This window comes from Leopardus geoffroyi, chromosome E3, assembly GCF_018350155.1.
Source record: "Leopardus geoffroyi isolate Oge1 chromosome E3, O.geoffroyi_Oge1_pat1.0, whole genome shotgun sequence".
NCBI lineage: Eukaryota > Metazoa > Chordata > Mammalia > Carnivora > Felidae > Leopardus > Leopardus geoffroyi.
In genome coordinates this window covers 29,016,697-29,039,210 of record NC_059340.1, presented here as the reverse complement: position 1 = coordinate 29,039,210, position 22,514 = coordinate 29,016,697, and the positions used below count along the sequence as shown (strand labels likewise).

At 49.5% G+C, this 22,514-nt stretch overlaps 1 protein-coding gene across 3 annotated transcripts in view; it reads left to right on the top strand.

Moving 5' to 3' along the window:
- The window catches only part of ABCC1 (ATP binding cassette subfamily C member 1), a 141,346-nt gene that overhangs the window by 22,052 nt on the left and 96,780 nt on the right, over window positions 1–22,514 (top strand). For all 3 annotated transcript variants that reach the window (XM_045460239.1, XM_045460240.1, XM_045460241.1), the window contains exons 2-3: window positions 19,863–20,039; window positions 22,092–22,217. In XM_045460239.1, the coding sequence (XP_045316195.1) occupies window positions 19,863–20,039; window positions 22,092–22,217 (303 nt within the window). The remainder of the gene's footprint in view (window positions 1–19,862; window positions 20,040–22,091; window positions 22,218–22,514) is intronic.

Below are 22,514 nucleotides of genomic sequence, written 5' to 3'. Positions count from 1 at the left end.
TTAACCGACTGAGCCACCCAGGTGCCCCAGCAACCCATCTGTTTTACGTTTCATATTTAAAAATGTGAAATCCTTTCCTAGTTTGGGGACGAAGCCGGCAGAGGGTCAGATTTGGTACACGGGCTGTAGTTTGCCAACTCTTGACCTGTGCAAATGGCAGTTTGTATGTTTTTTCGTAGTTACGTGTATTACATGTAATGTATTGTATACTATATTGCATACTCCATAACACATATCACATACGGTGTTAAGTAAGATGGTAAGTAGAACATCAAATAAATAATATCCGAAAGAAATATTTAGTGACCATAGGGTGGGTGCTCTACAGGAAATGTACAGAGTTCCATTAGGAAGTTAAATGAAGGATTTGATGTGATTGACAGGGCATGGGCAGGAAGGACGGAGGGCTGCCTCTGCTGAGGCCTGAAGGCTGCCTCTGAGTTGAAGCCAGGGCAGCGAGGGGAGAAGAGCTCCAGGCCAGGGGAACAGACCGTGCAAAGGTCCTGAGGCATAGGGTGGCCATAGGCATAGTGAGGAGCTTCAGGCAGAGTGTGTCAGGATCTGGTTACGGTTTGAAGCTATCCCTTTGACTGTGGGGTGAAGGGTGGCCCTGAGGGGAGGCCAGCAACCAGTTAGGAGCCTAGGTAAATAAATACTTGCCAGGTGTGGAATGAATTGAACAAATCCCCTATCTTCTATTGTTTGGACCAGCACCATACGATAGAAAAAGAATGCAGGCCATGTATGGAGTTTTGTCTGGTTGCCGCATTACAAAAAAATAATAAAAAACAGGTGAAATGATTTTAAGTATATATTTTATTTAACTCCATACATGCAACATGTTGGAATTTCAACATGTAACTAATGAGGTATTTTGCGTTTTGTTTGTACTGAGTCTTTTTTTTTTTTAATATTTATTTTGAGAGGTGCGGGGTGGGGGGGTGGGGCAGAGAGAGAGAGAGAGAGAGAGAGGAGGTAGAGAGAATCCCAAGCAGGTTTTATGCCGTGAGTGCAGAGCCCAGTGTGGGGCTCTATCTCATGAACTGTGAGATCATGACCTGAGCTGAAACCAAGAGTCAGACGCTTAACCTGAGCCACCCATGTGCTCCCATACTAAGTGTTTTAGTTTTATAGCACATCCCAGTTTGGTCCAGCCTCATTTCAAGTGCTCAGTAGCCCCGTGAGGCTGGTAGTTAGTGTATTGGACGCTGCGGTTTCTGTTACTTTGTTAAAAATCAGACATTAGATAATATTTGTAGAGCTATAAACTGCCAGGAATGCACACTCCTGCATTTAGTGATTCCCTCCCACCCCCAGCGTTATTGAGGTATCGATGTGTAACATATGTAAAGCTCAGGTGTATAGGACAGGATGGTTTGCTAAACGTGTGTGTTGTAAAGTGATTATGCAGTTAGGTTACTTAGCACCTCCATTCCCTCCCATTATTACCTTGACCTCCACCTATAATTCCTGAGATCTGCTCTCCTGACCGCTTTCAAGTATACAACACAGTATTTGCTAACTGTGATCACCATGCTGTACGTTAGGTTCCTGGAGCTAATTCGTCATCTTATAACTGGAAGTTTGTGCCCTTTGACCCACATTTCCCTGTTTCCCCTACCCCCTAGTCCTTTTGATTTCTATTTTTTAAAGCTTATTTTTATTTTATTTTTTTGGTAATCTCGACACCCGACGGAGGCTCAAACTCATGACCCCCAAGATTAAGAGTCACGCGCTCCACCGACTGAGCCAGCCAGGAGCCCTCAGTTCAGTTTTTTTAGATTCCGCACGTAAAATGAGAACATACAGTATTTGTTGTTCTCTGCTTCATTTCACTTGGCATAATGCCTTCGAGGTCCATCCATGTTGTCGCACATGGCAAGATTTCCTTTTTTTTTTTTTGAGTTAGTGGTTTTCTTTTCTTTCTTCCTTTTTTTAAAAAATATAATTTATAGTCAAGTTGGCTATATAAAAAAATTTATATTTTTTTATATAATTTATTGTCAAGAGTGTACTGTGTGCTCTTGGTTTCGGGGGTAGATTCCCGTGATTCATCGCTTAACAAAAGACACCAGGGCTCATGCCAACAAGTGCCCTCCTCAGTGCCCGTCACCCCTTTTCCCCTCTTCCCCACCCCCCCACCCCCATCAACACTCAGTTTGTTCTCTGTATTTACAGAGTCTCTTATGGTTTGCCTCCCTCCCTCTCTGAATTCCCTTTTTTAATGTCTGGATGATATTTCCATTACATAGGTATACACCACCTTCCTTTATCCCTTCATCCGCCAGTGAGCTTTGAGGTTGTTTCCATGTCTTGGCTGTTGTGAGTGATGCTCTAGTGAATGTGACACGCCCATCTCTCTCGAGGATCGGAATTGCGTTTACGTTGGATTTACTTTGTGATGTTGTACAGGTTGAATTCCCATGGGGATGACCAGTCAACATTTGTCATCATTTTTTTAAATTCTCGTTGTGTAGCTGCAGGTTATCATACTTAAGCCGGTGTAATTTGTGTTCTGCTCGTGAGGCTTAGTAGCAATTAAGCGAAGCCGTTGGCCTTCGGGTCAGGCCTTCTGTATTTTCTTCACTTGAGGAGTAACTTCTAAGGGGAGCCCTTGCGTCATTGTTTGGGAGAGCGAAAGATCAGCAACCCGAGAGGTGGGCATTAGGGGCCTGAGTAAATATGCTGTGTCCCGCCCATTCAGCGGAGGGGTGGGGATGCTTCCAGAGGAAAGTAAAAGGTGAGGACAAGGCCAGCTTCCAAGATTCAGATTTTTTTTTTTTTTTTTTGTAATGAAAACATCAAGATACACTTGTCATATTTGGTATGATACTTCTTAGGTACAAAAAAGGACAAATAAGAATGTATATTTGTAGGGCACCTCGGTGGCTCATCCAACCAAGCATCCAGCTCTTGGTTTCAGGTCAGGTCATGATCCTCATGGTTTGTGGGTTTGAGCCCTACGTCGGGCTCTGTGCTGACAGCACGGAGCCTGCTTGGGATTCTCTCTCTCCCCCTCTCTCTCTGCCCCTCCCCTGCTCGCTCGCTGTCTCCCAAAATAAATAATAAACTTAAAAAAAAAAAGAACATGTTATATTTGCCTGAAGAATTTCAGGAGGGTACACAGGAACTCACACGTGTGGTTGGATTTGTATACGGGGAGGGGTGTATGGGGCCGTGAAGACGGGACGGGATGGGGCTTGTGGGGGAGATGGAAGCAAGAATAACTTTTTGCCGTTTGACACGCATGCACACGTTTAAATTTGAGTCACATACTACTTGTTTTTTTAAAAAATTTTTTAATGTTTATTTTGGAGAGAGAGAGAGAGAGAGAGAGAGAGAGCGCGCCAGCAGAGGAGGGTCAGAGAGAGAGGGAGACACAGAATCCGAAACAGGCTCCAGGCTCCAAGCTGTCAGCACACAGCCCGATGTGGGGCTCGAACTCACGAACAGTGAGATCACGACTTGAGCCGAAGTCAGACGCTTAACTGGCTGAGCCACCCAGGCCACCCCACGTACTGCCTGTTAAAATCAATTACAAAAGAAGTTAGTATTTTCTGTTGTTCTCAGCTTCGTTTAAAGGCATTTTCTCAGCACCTCCCCCATGGGAGAGGCAGGGATCATCCTTCAGAAAGTGCCCCGGGCGGGCAGAGCAGGTACTTTGGGGCTGAGCTGACTCGGGACAGCGCCAGGGCAGGGTGAGGAGGCAGGGGCCACGGCCCGCACCGGGGCTGGAGGCGGGAAGGAGAGGCGGCTTGGTGGGGGCACAACCAGCCCTTGCTTCCTGCTGGCCCCGTCTGTGTTGCCTGCTGTATGCGGTAACATGCAGATGCTCCATGTTGAAATGGTGGTATTTTGCATTTAACTGGTGGAAATGTGGAAGGGTTGAGGCAGGGGGTGGATCTGGACGCAGTCCCCGTAGTAACGGTGACATTTATTGAGTGCCTACTCTGTGCTCCGGCTTGTGCTTAATGACGTGCTAATTTGCTTCATTTCATGGGTATCCCCACTGTCCAGATGTGGAAGCTGAGGCCTGGTTGATTGTCACGTGGTGGGAAGCTGAAACTCTGCTTGATAAGGGGTGTGTTTGGAGAACAAGGAGTCTAAACTTGATAAGGGCAGGGACTGTGTGCAGCGGAGTTTCTCAGCCCCAGCACGGTTGACATTGAGGGCTCTGTGACTCTTGTGGGCCCGTCCTTGCATTGCGGATGTTCGGCAGCCCACAAGATGTCCAGAGCATGGTGGCAGTAGTGACACCAGAAATGTCTCCAAACATTGTCCGATGTCCCCTGGGGGAAAGTTTACCCCGCTTGAGAACCACCGTCTGAAACAAATAAATCCGATGATGACATGAAATCCATGGTCCCCACCTCACTTGGAGTAAAAGTTAGAAATGCCTGCAGTGGCCTCTGAGTCCTCCAGTCTGTCCCTCCCTGTCCCCTAGCTTCCTCCCTGACCTTATTTCCCATTACTGTCGAGTCATGTTGACCTCTCTGTTATTACTGCAGAATAGCACACGTGTTCCTACCTCAGAACCTTTGCATCAGATGGCCTTTTGGCCTATTCCCTTGTTTCTTTAATATATTACCAAAATACACGTTCTCAGCAAGTCCTTGCCACTTCTCCGAGTCCTTTTCATCATAATACATGCACACACGCACATTATGTGTATTTTTTATGTCTATATATTTTTTCCTTCTATCTTGTCTGTTCTGTCTCTTCTTACAAGGCTGTCCGCTCCAGGAGGGCAGGCCGTTTGCTCTGCTGTTCATCGCGGGGTCCTCAGCATCTGGAAGCAGTGCTCAGTCAGTGGATGCATGCTGTCCGTCCTGTTGACTGCCGTGTCCTTAGATGTATGCCTCTGGCTGGCACATGCCTGAACCCGCTCAGGTCCCTGGAATGTGACCAAATGGAGGGTTTGGTGAAGCTCCAAAGTCTGATCAGAGGAGGGGAAGTGGCTGGGCACAAAAGTCAACAAAGACGGTCAGGCCTGGATGGAGACGGTGAGGGCAGATGTGTGCTTTGTAGGGAAGGGCCCGTCCTTGGGAGCGTCGGGGTCACCGCGGGTCAGAGCAGGCTGCTGCTGCCGTGGACATTTGGACACGGCTCTGTCGTCTTTTTGGCTGTCCTTTTAAGACAGGAGTCTTGGGTTCGCGGGTGGCTCCGGTCCCTGTCTTGCTGAGATGTTCAGCTCTGCGCCTTGGGTGTTAGGATTTAGTGGGGATCTGGGGCTCTTACCTGAGCAGGGCCGTGCCCTGCCTTCCCGGGTGCCGGAGCTAAGATCTGGATGTGGCCCTCCTACCCTCCCCCCTGCCTTAATACTTCTAGGTTTTATTCTTAGCTCTGGTGAGTCAGAGAGTGAGGAAAGACTGCAGCTCAGCCTGGCAGCGGGCAGGGGACGTCACCGCCCGCGTGACCCTGGCTCCTGCTGCCCTTCTCCCACCACAGGGAGCCCTGGCCTCGTGCTGGGTCAGGGCAGGGCCGCCTTAGACCTCCCGTGTCTCTCTGGCCGGCCTGTGCTGGGCAAGCGGAGGCCCCGTGTTGTCTCTGAAAACAGGATTAATGTCCAGAAGCCCAGCAGGTCCCCACCCGACTGCTGGCCTCCGTGCAGCTCCTTTTCTCAGCTTGCTTCTGCTTAGAGCTACCCCTGTGCCGGCTGCCTGTCGCGTTTGGACCGGTTCTGGATATGGCTTTGTCAGCCACCGGTCGCCTTGCCTCTGCCCCTCCGAGGCGGGGCCGATGCCCAGTAGCATCCTGCACACCTCCATCCGTCCCTTTGCTGGGGCTCTGGAGCCGGCCTGTCGGGGTTCGAATCCAGGCTCCACCAGGTCCTGCCCACATACCTTCCGGCAAGTGTTCCTACCTCTGTTTGCCTCTGTGTCCCTCTGTGGAATGGGGTTAATGGAGGACGCGCCTCACAGGGTGTGCCTCCGCTGATAGACGTTGAAGCAGGAACACGGTGCCTGGCGCATGGTCAGTACTTTCCGCGGGCGATGACTTATTAGTGCTCTTATCAGCCTGAGTTTCAGTCCCGCGGGGTTTGCCCCAGCTTCGTGGCCGGCCTGCCCTGCACCCCACCGCTCCCAGCCCATGCTGCCCAGAGCTGATGAGGCGTCTCTGGGCAAGCTAAACCCTTAACCCCGCGGTCTGTGCGGCATCCATTATTAGACCTATTTGCAGGTGAAGGAGACCAGAGCCGGAGAGGTGAGCTGATTTTCTGAAGGTCAAGGGGCAGGTGAGCGGTGGCTGCTGGATTCAGACTCAGGCCTCTGGCTCCAGGGTCTCCAGTCTTTGCTGCCGTCGCTTGAATTCGTTCGATTCATTCCCTCCCTCCCTTCTGCATTTTGAAAAGGTGGATACCCACGCAGCGTCTTCCCCACGCCTTTACCCCCGCCATCCCTCTGCCTCAGACGTGCTTCCCCTGGATCTTTGCACGGCTGGCTCTTTCTGACCCTGGCACTGTCCTCTGCTGAAATGCCCCCTTCCCGGACCCTCACCCTGACACTTCCCCTCCCTGTGTAACAAGCATTGATCTTCGCAGTTATGTTTTGTGACCTTACATCTTTTTTAAAAATATTTACTTATTTATTTTGAGAGAGAAGGCACACAGGTGTGCGAGTGGGGGAGGGGCAGAGAGAGAGAGGCGGGGAGAGAGAATCCCAAGTAGGCTCTGTGCCGTCAGGCTGGAGCCCGACGCGGGGCTCAAACTCCTGAACGGTGAGATCGTGAACCGAGTTGAAAAAAAGAGCCACTGGGCGTTGAGGAGGGCACTTGTTGGCATGAGCCCTGGGTGTTGTACGTAAGCAATGAACCACGGGAATCTGCCCCCCAAACCAAGAGCACACTGTATACACTGTATGTTAGCCAACCCGACAATAAATTATATTAAAAAAAAAGAAAAATCAAGAGCCGGACACTTAACCAACTGACTGAGCCCTCCAGGTGCCTCATGCGACCTTCTATCTTTAGTGGACTGTGAGTCTTAAGAGGGCAGGGACTGTGCCTGATTTATTCCCACTCTCCTTGATTAGTCCAGAGCTCGGTACAGAGTAGGTACTCAATAAATATTCATTGTGTGATGGAGACAATGAATGAATGAATGAATGAATGAATGAGTGAATGAAACCAACCAACCCTTGGGTTTATTTTTTTTTTAATTTAAAAAATTTTTTTTAATATATGAAATTTATTGTCAAATTGGTTTCCATAACCCTTGGGTTTATTGATCGGTCTCTTGGCCAGGAACTAAACCTGGAACCTTTCGGGTCTGTCATTTAGCCCTCCTGGTGGTTCTCTAATCGGTGAGTTCTCTTCTCACAGATAAAGAAACCGAGGCCTGGTGAGGCCACCGCTCTGGGATGGTAGGGGCAGTTTTTTGCCTCCCCAGGGGGTTATTTGGCAAAGTCTGGAGACATCTTTGATGGTCCCCCCTGGCTGTGTATGCTTGTTCCCAGGTTATACGGGAGCTGAGTTTCTGTGTCTACAGAATGGGGTTTAGTACGTGCCTCTTAGGGTTGTCTGTCAGGATTAAATGTGATTGTGCTCTTACTGACATCTCTTGGACAGAGGTCAGAGATGCTGCTGAACATCCTCAGGTGCACAGGATGGCCCCCTCAAGGCAAAAATCTTCTGGCCCCAAATGTCACCAGTGCCGAGGCTGAGAAACCCTGCTTTCGGGTGCACATCTGTGCCGAGGTAGAGACTAGGACCCAGTCGGCCCAACCTCGTGTTTCTTAGCCATCGCCCTTACTGCGCACATTGGGTAGGTGGGTGGGGGCGGTTGTAGAATATTTCCACATCTGGGTCAGAACACTGCTTCTCCGTCCCACACAGATGAACTCGGAATCCCTGATGTCTGAGGACAGTTGGTGCTCTGCCTCAGAGAACGTTGCCTTTGAGGCTGCCCCGGGTGGGGTGGTGAGGCCATGGACCTTGGAAAGCCCCTGGAAAGCCCCTGGAGTTCTTCTAAGTACCTGGCTGAGAGGTGGTGCAGCTCGGGAGGTTGGAGCTCAGTGTCGGACCCTGTGGGTTCAGCGCCCGGCTCTGCCTCTTTCTGGCCCTGTGGCCCTGAGCAAGTTCCATAACCGCTCTGGGGCCTCAGAGTCCCCTGGTCTGAGAAGGGGAAGTTTTAATAGTCCTGACTTTGTAGGGGTTTGAATGGATTCCTGCCTGGAAAACACTTAGCACTCTGCCTGGCATTTCAGCTCTTGGGGTTATTATAGGTGCCCAGTAAATACGTGCTTTCTCTTTGTGCCCAGCTCAGCATTTAGAAATTTCTACCCTTAAGTCCCTGCTGTTGCTGTTTGTTTATTGAAAGTGCGAATTCATTTTGTTATTAGCAGTTTAGAGGTAATACCTACAGAGTGAAAAATACAAATAGCGCTAAAGATAATAAAACAAAATGAATAATGTCTTCTCGCCAGCTTCAGCTCTACCCCCTGGAGGTAGTAGCTGCTAGCTTTTGTTTTTCTTGTATCTTTCTAAGAAAATTTCCCTGCCTCCAGAATCATCCATGGATCCTTTTATACTAATTTTAAATGGGAACAGTAGTACATGTATGTGATTCAAAAACAAACAGAAGGGTGCCTGGGTGGCTCAGTCCAGTTAAATGTCCGACTTGACTCAGGTCATGATCTCGTGGCTTACAAGTTTGAGCCCCACGTCAGGCTCTGTGCTGACAGCGCAGAGCCTGGAGCCTGTTTCGGACTCTGTATCTTCCTCTCCCTCTGCCCCTCCCCTGCTCGTGCTCTGTCTCTCAGTTTCTCAAAAATAAATAAATGTTAGGGGCGCCTGGGTGGCTCAGTCGGTTAAGCATCCAAGTTCAGCTCAGGTTATGATCTCACGGTTCGTGCGTTCAAGCCCCGCATCGGGCTCTGTGCTGACAGCTGGGATCCTGGAGCCTGCTTCGGATTCTGTATCTCCCTCTCTCTGCCCCTCCCCTGCTCATGCTTTGTCTCTCTCTGTCTCTCAAAAATAAATAAATGTAAAAAAAAAGAAAATTAAAAAGATAAATTTGGCAAACCTTTAAAAAAAATAAACGTTAAAAAAAAAAAAACTGAACATTTTCTTGGTGGATAGAGGCATCTACACTTGATTTAAATTCCCAGCTATGCATGCTGCTTGCAGGTTATGTCACTTGTCCTCAGTTTCTATATCTGTAAAATGGATTTAATTATAGTGCCTGCCTCCCAGTGTTGTTTTGTGAGGATTAAATGGGATATAAAGCACTTAGCTCGGTCCTGGCACATGCCACTGAGAACCTCAGTAAGCCCTCAGTCTTTTTGTTGCTGTTAATGGAGGAAGGTGGCACATACTTGTTCCCTACAGGTCTATGCTGGAATATCATCCCGGCCCGGAGCTCTTTTTCTGTAATAGCACCTACCACCCACCATTATTCTCTGCCCCCTTTTACTCATCTTCAGGGCATTTGCTAACATTGGACAGGCATATAGCTATTTATCTGTTTAGTATTTGCCTCTTCTTTTACATTTTTTAACTTTTTTTTTAAATTTATTTTTGAGAGAGAGAGAGCTGGGGAGGGGTAGAGAGAGAGATACACACACACACACACACACACACACAACACACACACACACACACACGGAATCTGAAGCAGGCTCCAGGCTCTGAGCTGTCAGCACAGAGCCCGACGCAGGGCTCGAACCCATGAACTGTGAGATCATGACCTCATCAGATGCTTCACCGACTGAGCCACCCAGACGCCCCTGCCTGTTTTGCTAGAATGATACTCTGAGAGTAGAACCTTGACCTCCAGATGTTACTGGCACACAGTACTCTCCTGATAAATAATTGTCCACTTAGTGGTGGAAAGCGGAATGTGATACGTTATTGAGCTGCTCGCTTCAGGCCCCAGTGGAATGCCCATTTCAGAGTCCGTCCTTGTCATTAACTAGGTCAGAGCAACCTTTACTTCCAGACTTGGGTGGCACAGAGGAGCAGTTCAGATTCATAATTAAGTTCCCCTCTGTTGTCTTCCTGCACCCCTCCTGTTCTGGGGTCAGCTAGCAGGACCCCGGGCAAAGCTCCTTTCCCTTGTCCCTGCAGGCCCCTGTCTGGTGTCCCTCCAGAAGCTGCGTTGGCCAGGCCGGAGCATCAGGATGGTGGGGAATCCCCACGGGGCTCCGGCCGAGGAGATACCGGCACACGGTGCCTCTGTGACCAGCTTGATTGAACCGAGTGAGGCCGGCCAGCTAAGTGTGGGGTGACACTTGCCTGTGCTGGGCACGACTGGGGTGGCTTCTCGACCTGACCCAGCCAAGAGGAGTGAGGGTGAGGGAGAGCCATTGAATGGAGCTCAGGATGGACCAGAGTAAACCTGAGGGCACCTGGTGGGCCGAATAATGGCCCCTCCAAAGATGCCCGTGGCCTGGTCCGTGGAACCTGTGATTATGTGATGTTGCACAGCAGAGGGCAAGGCGGATGGCAGGTGCAATTAGGCTCAAGGTCATAGCTGACCTTGAGACGGCAGGGGTCCTGGGTTATCTGGGTGGGCCCAGGTATCACGAGGGTTTTTGTATGTGCAAGAGGGGGACACAAGAGAGTAAATTCAGAGAAGTGGCAGTGTGACTGGCACTTGGTCTGGTGTCCTTGGCTTTGAAGATGGAAGCAGAGGCAGTGAGCCACGGAATGTGGGCGGCTTCTAGAAGCTGGAAGAGGCAAGGAAACGGATTCTCCATTAGAGTCTCCTGAAGGAACGCAGCCCTGCCCGAGACCCCTTTCAGATTCCTGACCTCTGCAACTGTATGATTGAATATTTGTGTTCCTTGAAGCCACCCAGTTTGTGGTGATTTGTAACGGCAGCCATAGGCGGTGAGTACAGGTAGGGGGTTCTGAACTTGGTGACGATTTGAGGATTCACATCTTCTTGGCCCAGATTTTTCATGGTTGCAGGTGCAGCTCCAGAGGGGCCTGGTAAAATTCACGTTACCCATCCCTGGGGGACAGCTCAGTAATCACACTTTCTAAGTTTGAGTCCCAGCCTCATCACATACAAGCTGTGTGTCTTCTCTGTCTCAATTTCCTCACCTCTCAAAGGGGCATCAAAACAAAACCTCCCTTCTAAGTAGTCATGGAGGTTAAATGAATTAATTCACTTCAAACGCATAGAAATAATGCCTGGCACGTAGTTAGTGTTGAGTTAATGCTAGGTGGTATTGTTATTATCAATAACAACATAAGATCACCATATTAAGAGTTTAACGACATAAACTTCATTTATTTCCATTACTGGTGTAAGAATTAAGGTTACTGACAGTAGTTCTCTATTGAGTGTGTAGGACCCTGTGTGCATGCTATTTTATTTAATCTTGAATAGCTCTAGGAGATAGGTATTCTTAGCCTTAGTCAGAGATGAGGCTCAGAGAGGCTAAGTAACTTGTCTAAAGTCACACAGCAAATAAGGAAGGAAACTGTGTCTTTAAGAGACCAGGGAATAGTTTTTTGGGGAAATGGGGTGGGGTAGTAGGGACGAATAGGAAAAGGGGAGAACAGAAGGAGAGAAGTGGGCTCTAAAAAAGTCCGCTGAGGAGGTTGTAAATAATAGTGATAATCAACATATGTATGGGTTTTTATGGGCCCCTTGGGAGAAGAAGGCAGTATCCCCACTTGGCTGGTGGACTCTTTGAGCCTCAGAGAAGATTAGTGATTTACCCAGAAAGTATACTACTGCTCGTAGTGGAATAAGCCCTAAATGCATGCATGTCAAATTCTGAATCACAGTCTTGTATAAAAGTTGATTCAGTGGATCAGAACTTGTATTATTAGGATGGTTTCTGTTGTAAGTGAGAGCAAATTCATTTTAAACTTGTGTAAACAGGGTGCCTGGGTGGCTCAGTCGGTTAAGCGTCCGACTTTTGTTCTCAGCTCAGGGCTTCATCTTAGGGTCTTGAGTTCAAGCCCTGCGTTGGGCTCTGTATTGGGTGTGAAGCTTACTTAAAAAAAGTTTGTGAAACAATAAAGTGGATTTATTGGAGAGGTGCTGTGGGAGGAAGGACTGCAGGTGAAGTCCAGCAGCACCTCCCCTGCCCCCCCCGCCCCCATGGCACCAAGAACCATTTTTCTTTCGTCTCTACCTTTTATTTTTTTTTTTATTTTTATTTTTTTCATTATATGAAGTTTATTGTCAAATTGGTTTCCATACAACACCCAGTGCTCATCCCAAAAGGTGCCCCCCTGAATACCCATCACCCACCCTCCCCGCCCTCCCACCCCCCATCAACTTTCAGTTCTCAGTTTTTAAGAGTCTCTTATGCTTCGGCTCTCTCCCACTCTAACCTCTTTTTTTTTTTTTTTTTTTTTTTTTTCTCCTTCCCCTCCCTCATGGGTTTCTGTTAAGTTTCTCAGGATCCACACAAGAGTGAAAACATATGGTATCTGTCTTTCTCTGTATGGCTTATTTCACTTAGCATTACATTCTCCAGTTCCATCCACATTGCTACAAAGGGCCATATTTCATTCTTTCTCATTGCCACGTAGTACTCCAGTGTGTATATAAACCACAGTTTCTTTATCCATTCATCGGTTGATGGACATTTAGGCTCTTGCCATCATTTGGCTATTGTTGAGAGTGCTGCTGTAAACATTGGGGTACAAGTGCCCCTATGCATCAACACTCCTGTGTCCCTTGGGTCAATTCCTAGCAGTGCTATCGCTGGGTCATAGGTCATCTCTACCTTTTATAATGTCCACTTTGTTCTCAGTTCTCCACGGTGGTGACACTTCTTCTTTTCCCTCCCAACTTTTGGTGCTTGTCTCGTAAATAGCCGAGACACCTGTAAATCCCACGTCCTCACCCTCCATCACTGGGGACGAGAGAGTAGCATCTTTGCTGTGATGGGATTGATGTGGATCAGGCGGCCCTTCTAGACCTAATCGCCAGCAAGCGGGTGAAGGACTCTGCTGATTGCCTGGTTCTAACGAGGGCCTGGCCCGGGAGCTTTGCCCCGAGTGTGTGGCTGAGGGTGCAGGAGGATGTGTTTATGAACGACGGCCAGGGGCTGTTAGCAGAGGAGGGGGGATGTATGTGTGGGTTGGGGTGGGGACAACGTAGAGCCAGTGCAGCGTGGCCTTTGGGAAGGTATCTTCCTGCCTAGTGCCTCGGTTTTCTCGTCTGTGTAATGGGGCTGGCGGCAGCGTCTCTTCTGAGGACTGGCTGACGTGCTTGGTACGTCAGGTGCTCAGCTGCCTGTCGTTATTCTGCCCCGGGAGACGGATGAGAGGTGACACCACTCAGAAGAAATTTCACGAACTCCCGAAGCACGCGGGCCAAGCCCACTTGGGCTCGTGCCCCACACCCTCGAGTGTCGGCGCTGAGGGCGGGGGATGGGGCGCATAAAAGGGTGACCGAGCTGTGGAGGTGTCCTGTGGAAGAAGCCGCGGCCGGGGGAATCCGCGACGCACCTTCTGTACAAAGGGTTCCTTGGACCACATTCCCCCCCAGGCGCCCTCCTGGGCCAGCGCTGGTGACTGACTGTTTCCTGGACTGGCTTCCCCCCAGGTTGAATGTTGTCACCAGCATCGGGCCGATGGCCGCTCCGTCCGCAGAATCAGAGAGCGGAGGTTATGCCAGCCTGATTTCCGAAGCCCCCGGATCCGGGGGGCAGGGCCGCGGGGAGGAGGAGCAGGGTGGCGGCCCGCCCCGGGGTGGGGAGCCACGAGGGGCCGGCAGGCTCCCCGGGAATCGGGATCCTTCCCGAAGCCATCCAGCGGGCCCTCTGCGTCACTGTTGCCCACGAAACCCCGGATGGCGGGGTCGCGCTGCGGGTCTCCGGGGACGGTCAAGGCGGGGCAGGGGTCCCTTCGCACAGAAGATTCCATCCAGTTCCGGCCAGCGAGGGCCGCGCCGGAGGCCCTGACGCTGTTGTCTGCCCTCAAGTGACGGTCGTCAGGGCCACCGTTGGCCGGCTGAGGCAGGGGGGCCCGTGGCCTACTGTCTGCTTCCCACAGCAGTGCAGCATCACGTTCAGAAGCCCATCTTCCCTCTTCCCGTGCCCCCCTTCCCTGCCTCCTCCTCCCGCCTCTCCCTCCGGGTCAGGGCTGGCGTGTAGCAGGCGTGTGGCTTCGAGGGGGAAGCTGCTTCTGAAGAGCCGGCGCCTCCTTCGCTGAGCTGAGCGGTTTTCGGCCTCCCGTTGCCGGAGTCCCGTGTCCTTAGATGCTCCCTGGTTTCCTCCTGCTTACTTCCTGATTCGAGCGTTTCTCTGCGCTTTAAGCTTCCTGACTCCGGCCCGTGCTGGTGACAGTGGTGGCGATCATCAGTAATTATTAGCATCTGCTGCTGACAGTCACCGCTTGTCTCTGGACCCGGCCAGTCCCGTGCGAAGCACCTCTCGTGCCAGGCCGTTTGAATGTGGCCGAAACCCAGGCCCTTGCATTTTCCTGACCATTTTACTGGTGAGGGGACTGAGGCTTGGACAAGTGAGGTGACCCGCACGGGTTCGCACGAGGTCAGGGCCTGAGTTTCAGGCCGTAGCTAGAAAGCCGGGGATCCTAGCCAGGTTCTACTTGGATGCGTTATTTTTTTCTTAAAAGCAAAGTAGGAAATGATGTTGGGCAGGGGAGGTGGGGGGAGGCATGGCATGGGTACCCAGTAATTTCTGGGTACCTGCCAGGTGAGGAGGAGAGGAGCGAAGAGTAAATACACATGGTCCTGGCACTGAGGTCCTTGCATGGTCCTTGTAGGACAGAGGTGTGGCTCAGTCGGTTAGGCATCTGACTTCGGCTCCGGTCACGCTCTCATGGTTCATAAGTTTGAGCCCCATATCGGGCTCTGTGCTGACAGCCTGGAGTTGGCTTTGGATTCCCTGTCTCCCTCTCTCTTTGCCTATACCCTGCTCACACCCAGTCTCTTTCTCTCTCAAAAAATAAATAAAAATTAAAAAAAAAAAATCATTGCAAAGGTTGGAGGTGGGGAGGAAAGCTGTTTTGGAGCAGGGTTGGGGGAAAGAAAAACTTCTTAAAGGAGATATCCAAGTTGGATTTTGAAGGATGTGTAGGAGTTTGTTACAGCGGAAAGACATTGCAGGGAGAGCATCTAGCGAGAAGTATCCCAAAGAATCATTGATTTGACCAGCAACTGGGGATTGCCTTGAAAGCAGGAACCCTGGCCCTCTTGAATCTCAAGAGCCTTGAAAATGCCTGACATGTGCTTGGTGCATGCTTCTTTGAGCGAATGCCTGTGTTGACACATTGGAGTGGGAGAAATTATAGTAGAAACAGATGGGGCTCAAATGTGGAAGGCCTCATGAGCCATAGCAAGGATCAGCTTTTGAAGGTGATAGGGAGCCATTTGAGGTTGTTACCCAGAGGGGAGAGGACAATGAGATCTGTCCTATTTATTAACACAAATATTAAAAAAAATTTTGAGAGAGAGAGACAGAGTGCGAGTGGGGGAGGGGCAGAGAGAGAGGGAGACATAGAATCCAAAGCAGGCTCCAGGCTCTGAGCTGTCAGCACAGAGCCCGACGCAGGACTCGAACCCATGAACCCTGAGATCATGACCTGAGCTGAAGTCAGACGCTCAACCGACTGAGCCACCCAAGCCCCCCTGTTAACACAAATATTTAAGTCTGTAGATTTTCCTCTGAGCAGGAGAGTCTTACTGCTTTTAAGCACACATGGAAAGATCTTCCAATTTCACTCAACACCAGGGGAAAAGGAATTTAAGCTCCAGAGAGGTATTTTCCACCACCACGACGTCTGCAGAGGTCAGAAAGCTTGTAATACACGGTGTTGGGGAACTCGTCGTGCTTGTGCCTTGTTAGGTGGAGTATAAATTGATTCCCCCGCGGGGGGCAATGTGTGTCTAAATTTTAAAAGCAGGCACCTTTTGTCCCAGCGGGTTCCCTTTTGGGAAGTCATCTTATAAATATGCTTGCGTGTGTGGGAAATGAGGCACTTTCCAGGTTGTCAAATCCCTGCTGCATTGCTTGTCTCTTAGAGCAAGCCAGTGCCTACTCAGCAGGAGGCCGGTCGAATAAAGTCAAGTCCATCATACAGCGGAATACCAAGCAACTGGAACAAAGAATGAGGAAACACTTTGTGTGCAGTGTAGGATGACCTTTCAGATCTGTTATTAAGTGAGAAAAGCTGGGCACCCAGCTGGCTCAGTCAAAAGAGCATGTGACTATTGATGTCAGGGTCCTGAGTTTGAGCCCCACGTTGGGTGCAGAGAGTACTTCAATAAACTTAAAAAAAAATTCTTCAGAGAAAAAAGCAAGGGACAGAACAGTGTAAGGAGTATGTGGCCTTCCATTTGGTAACAGAAAATATGTATTTTTGTTAATATACACGCATAAAATAGTTTCTGGCAGGATGCACAAAAAAACAATAATGGTTGCTCCTAGAGACAGGACCTAGGGACTCGGGGTGGGAAGATGGCTGGTCACTTTTCCTTTCTCAAAAGAAATAAAATTAAGTTCTCAAGAACAAGACCTCTAGGGGCGCCTGGGTGGCTCAGTCAGTTGAGCATCCAACTTCAGCTCCGGTCATGATCTCACAGTTTGTGAGTTTGAGCCCCACGTCGGGCTCTGTGCTGACAGCTTAGAGCCTGGAGCCTGCTTCAGATTCTGTGTCTCCCTCTCTCTCTGCCCCTCCCCTGCTCACTCTGTCTCTCTCTCTCTCTCTCTGTCAAAAATAAACAAACATTAAAAAAAATAAAAGGAATAAGACCTCTATTTTATTGATGAAAATCAGTGTCCGATATTTTTTTTAAAAAGCGAGATACAGAATGGGTTATGTATTGCGCCTTCTGGGGAAACAAGATAATGTATCTGGAAGATACTTGGATGTTAGCAATGGTAGTTTTGCCTGTGGGGTGGAATGGGGGCTGCAGATTCGGGGAGGGAGGCTTCTCTTTCACCACATGTATGCCATTGTGTGTGATTTGAAAAATTTTTAGCTCATAGAATGAAGACAGAGAAACATGGCTGGATGCCTGGGTGGTTGATGGGTGGGCACGTGTGCATGCATGGTTGCATTTGTAGAGGATGGGTGGATGGGTGGATGCATGCATGGGTGGATGGTTCAGTGGGTAGGTGGAGGAGTTGGTGCACGGATGGGTGAGCGGGTAGCTGGCTAGATAGACTAGCGGATGGATGATGTGTGGACGGGCTCATGGACGGGGGGGTAGGTACGTATCTGGATGCATGAATGGGTGTCTAGATACGTAAGGTAACTTGGCTGCGGTGGGTGGAAGGAAGCCCTGAGGGGGGGGCCCGGAGGGCTGAAGCAGGGGAATGGTTGGGAAATGACTGCGGGAGTCCAGGCAAGGAATAATTGGGGATGTCTCACACGAACCGACCTTCTGGTATACATAAATGCATACATTAAGGCGCACCATTGTGTTTCATTAGAAGGGCACATTCCTTTGGAATGAGCTTTTTCTGGCAACTGGTCAAGGAACGGCTCTGTATGTAACACAACCGCCAACAGTTTAATCTCGTTTGCACCACCACGTGAAGAATTACAAGTGGCGTGAAAGTAGTTAAAATAATGGGTCTTCGACATAAATCATTCTTCTTCCTGATCACATTCTTGTTGACAAGGCCGTCTTCCACATGCCCAAGTCCCCAGAGGCATGACTTTTGTCCTTTTTCGGGTTTCTTTGTGTCTAGAAGTTTCCCAGCTAACCCCTTTGTGTGTGGTGACCTTTTCAAGTTTATTTTTCAATGGTTTCTTGTTCTTGGTTCTGGAAAAAGCAATTGTTGATATCGTAGAATAATTACACCTCAGAAGAAGCCGTTCAGGTGCCTTGTCAATACCCAGAGCTCCCTCACTCGCTCACTCTTTTTAAAAGTCAAATCCTTTCTTTTTATTAAGCATCTTAATAACCATTTTGAAGTGTAGACTTGAGTAGCGTTAAGTATATTCACGTTGTTGTGTATAACGAGGTCTCTTTTCTGAGAAGCTCGAAGCTTGTAGTTTGATCAGATAGTCAAATGTGCTTTTTAAGTGAAATGATCTTTCTGTTCCCATTACCTTCTTGTTTCTTCAATGTTCTTTGATGTGGCTTTAAGGCTTGTCACGGAGCCCTAAGATTCCAGGTTCCTTGGAGTTCCTTGGTGGTCTCGCTGAACTGAATGTGTGGAGGCTGTTGGGATCGGGGATCTCTGGAGCTTTCTGGAAGGCACGTCGGCCAGTGGTGGGGAGAGATTGCTGGGTGAGAAGTAGGCTGCATGGGGCCTTGACCTTGTCCTAAGCCAGGCCGCTCCCCAGCTCCTGGCGATGGCTGTCAAACAGGATTTTGGGTTCCGTGCTGCCAGATTTTCCTGCTTTTCTGAGAGAAGCCAGATCTAAGTTTTTTCATGAAGTTTCCCGATTTTGGATGTTGGCAGCTAAGCGAAGATGATTTTTAAAAGCGTGCGAAAACAGGAGTAACAACAAACTATCTCTGGGCCAAATTGGCCTGAGGGCCACCTGTTTTAGACCTCTAATCTTACCTGACCTAGTCATGGTAGAAATAGGAAATTAAGACCCACAGTTGGGGAGTAACTTTCCCAAAGTTGTGTAACTGGTCAGTGGTGAAATCAGGACTCGAATTCAGTTCTTCATTATAGAAGTCCTAACTGTTGGTGGAAAGTTTTTTTTCCTGGGCAGATAAACCCATTCTGTTGATTACGTGTCTGGCTACTTATCTGTTTGACATGTTTCTTTTTTAAGTTAAAAGCTTTTTATTTTAGACAGAGGGTGCAAGTGAGGGAGAGGGGCAGAGAGAGAGAGAGAGAGAGAGAGAGAGAGAGCAAGAGAATATCTTAAGCAGGCTCCACCCTCTGCTTAGAGCTCAACACAGGGCTCCATCCCATGACCCTGGGCTCGATCCCACGACCCTGGGATCATGACCTTAGCCAAAATCCAGTCAGACATTCAACTCGCTGAGCCCTCCCGGGCGCTCCTATTTGGCATGTTTCTAATGAAATACATGTGGGTTTTTTAAAAAAAAAATAAACAATTAAGCCAAGTTTATTTCTGAGGCTGGATAACTTAGTGGTTCGGTGCAGGGACTTCCGAACCAAGTTGGCTGGGTTCGAATTGGGCTTCAGATCTTACCAGCGGGGTGATGCAGGAACGAATCACCAAACCTCTGTGTGCCTTAGCTTTCCCTCGTGAAAGGGGAATGATGAAGTACTCACAGAATGAAGGGAGGCAATCCATATAAAGAACTTAGAATAGGTCCCCTTAGCACAGAGGACTGCCGTTTGGGGGTTATCCATGATGCCGATGCTGGGGATGCTAATGGTCGTGATGCTGGCGGTGGTGGGGGTGAAGCAGACTTTCTAAAGCCCTCAGCTGACAAGATTGCAAAGTAGAATGATTCATGACGACCAAAGGATTCCTTAGCTGACAGGAGAATACCCTTCCGGGTTCCTCCAAATGGCAGTGCCCATCTCTTGTACGATTGTGGAACTTGCGACACGTCCTAGGACCTAACTCTTATGTGAGACAGGGCCTACCTCGATTCCTTCTTTCTTTAACGTTTAAGTTTGTTTATTTATTTTGAGGGCGGGAGGGGCAGAGAGAGAATCCCAAGCAGGTTACGAGCTGTCCGCGCCGAGCCCAACGCAGGGCTGAAACCCACAAAGCGGGAGGTCATGACCTGAGCCGAAGTGAAGGATTGGGGGCCCAGCCGACTGAGCCGTCCAAGCGCCCCTCTATTTCTCATTTTTTGTTTCATGGTCTTGCTGGCTCCTGGTCTCTCCAGTTTACGTGTGCTGCCTCAGAGGGCCTCAGGTGGACGGAAGGCCTTGTCTGTTTTCCTCAACCCGTCGTGTCTAGCTTTGAACTCCATGCAGATGTCTGTGCCTCTTTGGTGCAGCCTCTTGACCGTGACCCTGTGTTTCTGTCCACAGGAGTGGAGTGTCACATGGAACACCAGCAACCCCGACTTCACCAAGTGCTTTCAGAACACCGTCCTCGTGTGGGTGCCTTGTTCTTATCTCTGGGTCTGCTTCCCTTTCTACTTCCTCTATCTCTGCCACCATGACCGGGGCTACATTCAGATGACATATCTCAACAAAACCAAAACTGTGAGTCGCTTGGGATTTCCTCCTGGTGGGGGAGGTGGGGTGTGCTCGGGTGGGGGTGGCGGCTGGTGAAGACTGACCTGCTTCTTGTACTTCATTGGCCCTGAGTTCCTTTTTCTAGAAGGCGGACGAGTGATGTGGTGCATAAAGGCTGAGGCTCTGGGTTCAGACGTGGGTGCAGACGCTGGCTCCTCGGCTCACTGGCCGTATGACCCGAGGCTGTCTTTTTTATTACCCCAAAAGTGTTGTTACCTTGACATAATTTCAAATTGCGGAAGCCCGGCAAGGAAGATCCCAGAAGCTCCCGCTAGCCCTGTACACCCGCTAGTCACGTTCACGATTTCTAACACGTTGCCACCTTTGTTTTGTGCTTTGCTCTGGCACTCTCCCTGGACGCGTTTATTTTTTCCTGAAGCATCTGAGAATCGAACCATCCCTGCTACATGGACCCTTGATTCTTCAGTGTGTCTTTTCTCAAAACAGGGATATTCTCTCACGTAATGGCAGTACAGTTAGTAGAGGCCATGGGCGTAATACTTTTAAAAACAATCTACTGCCTGTGTCCGATTTTGTCACTTGTCCCAATACTGTCCTTTCCAGCACCCCCACCCCCCTCCAACCCCAGCTCGGGATCCTGTCCACATCCTGTGCTGCTTTTAGTCACGGGGGGTCTCTTTTGGTTTTCATATTTCCCAAGACTGATTTCCATAAAAAGAGGGAAACTTGAGTGGTTTTACTGAGGCTGTCCCTTTGCTCATAGGACCCTCATCGAAACCTGTCTCATTCATCCCACGTGAAACGCTGTCCATTTCCCTGTCCTCAACTAGATCCAATGTCTTTCTCGAGCACTTTGTACTTTTTGGGGAGAGCAACGTCTCCCTTTAAAATGTTAAACAGAGGGGCGCCTAGGGGACTCAGTCGGTTAGGCGTCTGACTTGATTTCGGCTCAGGTCATGATCTCACAGTTTGTGAGTTCGAGCCCCACATAGGGCTCTGTGCTGACAGTGCAGAGCCTGCTGGGGATTCTCTCTCCCTCTCTGTCTGCCCCTCCCCTGCTCGTGCTCTCTCTCTCTCTCTCTCTCTCTCGAAATAAATCAATAAACTTAAAAAAAAAAAAAAACAAAAACAGAACTGAGAAACAGTCTTTAAAAATTAAAAAAAAAAAAAAGTAAAACAGATTTTACCAAAAAACAAAACAAAAAGCCTTGCCTAGAAGCCCTCCGGTAGCTTCTTACCACAGGGAATAAAATGTTCACAGTGGCCCAGCTTGATCTGGCCCCAGGTTCCTCTTCAGCCATCTACCCCACTCATTGCTCATTACATAGCAACCATAAGCCAGTCACGTATGTTCGTACCTCAGGGCTTTTGCACTTGCCGTTCTCTCTGCCTAAATTGTTCTTTCCTTCAGATAGCCACGTTTGGCTCATTACCTGTATGTCACCAGATTGGAAAGGCCTTTCCTGACCACCCTGTGTCATGTGCTACCTTTTCATGTCGCTTACTCTCTCTGGTATTCTATATTTTTCCAGTTTGTTTCTTGCCCATTTTTTCCCTCGAGGGTCTCAGCTCCACAAAGGCACGGATTTTTGTGTGTTTTGTTCCCTGTTGTATCCTTGGCACTTTGAAAAGTATGTGGCCCTTGGTGGGCCCCCCAGTGAACTTGGGTTGGATGAATGTTGTTTATTGAACGCTTATTATGGAGGGGCCTTATGCAAGCATCCGGGGTGGCAGATGGAGGTCAGCCGTAGACTGAGATCTTGAGTTGTCAGGGGAAGGGAAGAGCAGTGCACGACAACGAGAGTCATGCCCTGGGTATGAGAGGACGTCGTACTCTGGTTACAAACTGGTGTGCGATGCCCCAGAGGGTGGCTCCCCCTCCCCAGGACTTGCGCGTGTTCCAGAGGGTGTGTGGTGTGCTATGTCTAAGGACAGCTGATGGTTGAGGGCTTGGCTGGTCCCTCCAAGGCTGAGCTTTTGGTGGGGAGTTGTGGGGCGGGGGGTGCTAGGGAAAGTTCCAGTGCTGTCCCTTGTAAGACGTGTGTACTTCTCTTCCAGGCCTTGGGATTTTTGCTGTGGATCGTCTGCTGGGCAGACCTCTTCTACTCTTTCTGGGAAAGAAGTTGGGGCAAATTCCTGGCCCCAGTGTTTCTGGTCAGCCCAACCCTCTTGGGCATCACTATGGTAAGTAGGAGCCAGCTGTCTACCAGGCCCCACGGAGACCAAAACTAGCAGCCAGCGTTTAGAAATTCGGGGCACCTGGGTGGCTCCGTCGGTTAAGCGTCCGGCTCAGGTCGTGATTTCATGGGTTCGTGAGTTCGAGCCTCACCTCTGGCTCCCCCACTGACCGTGCAGAGCCTGCTTGGGATTGTGTCTCTCCCTCTCTCTCTGTCCCGCCTCTGCTCATCCTCTCTTTGTTTCTCAAAGTGAATGCATAAACTGAAAAAAGAAATGAGAAGATCTCACATCTCCCGGTAAAAA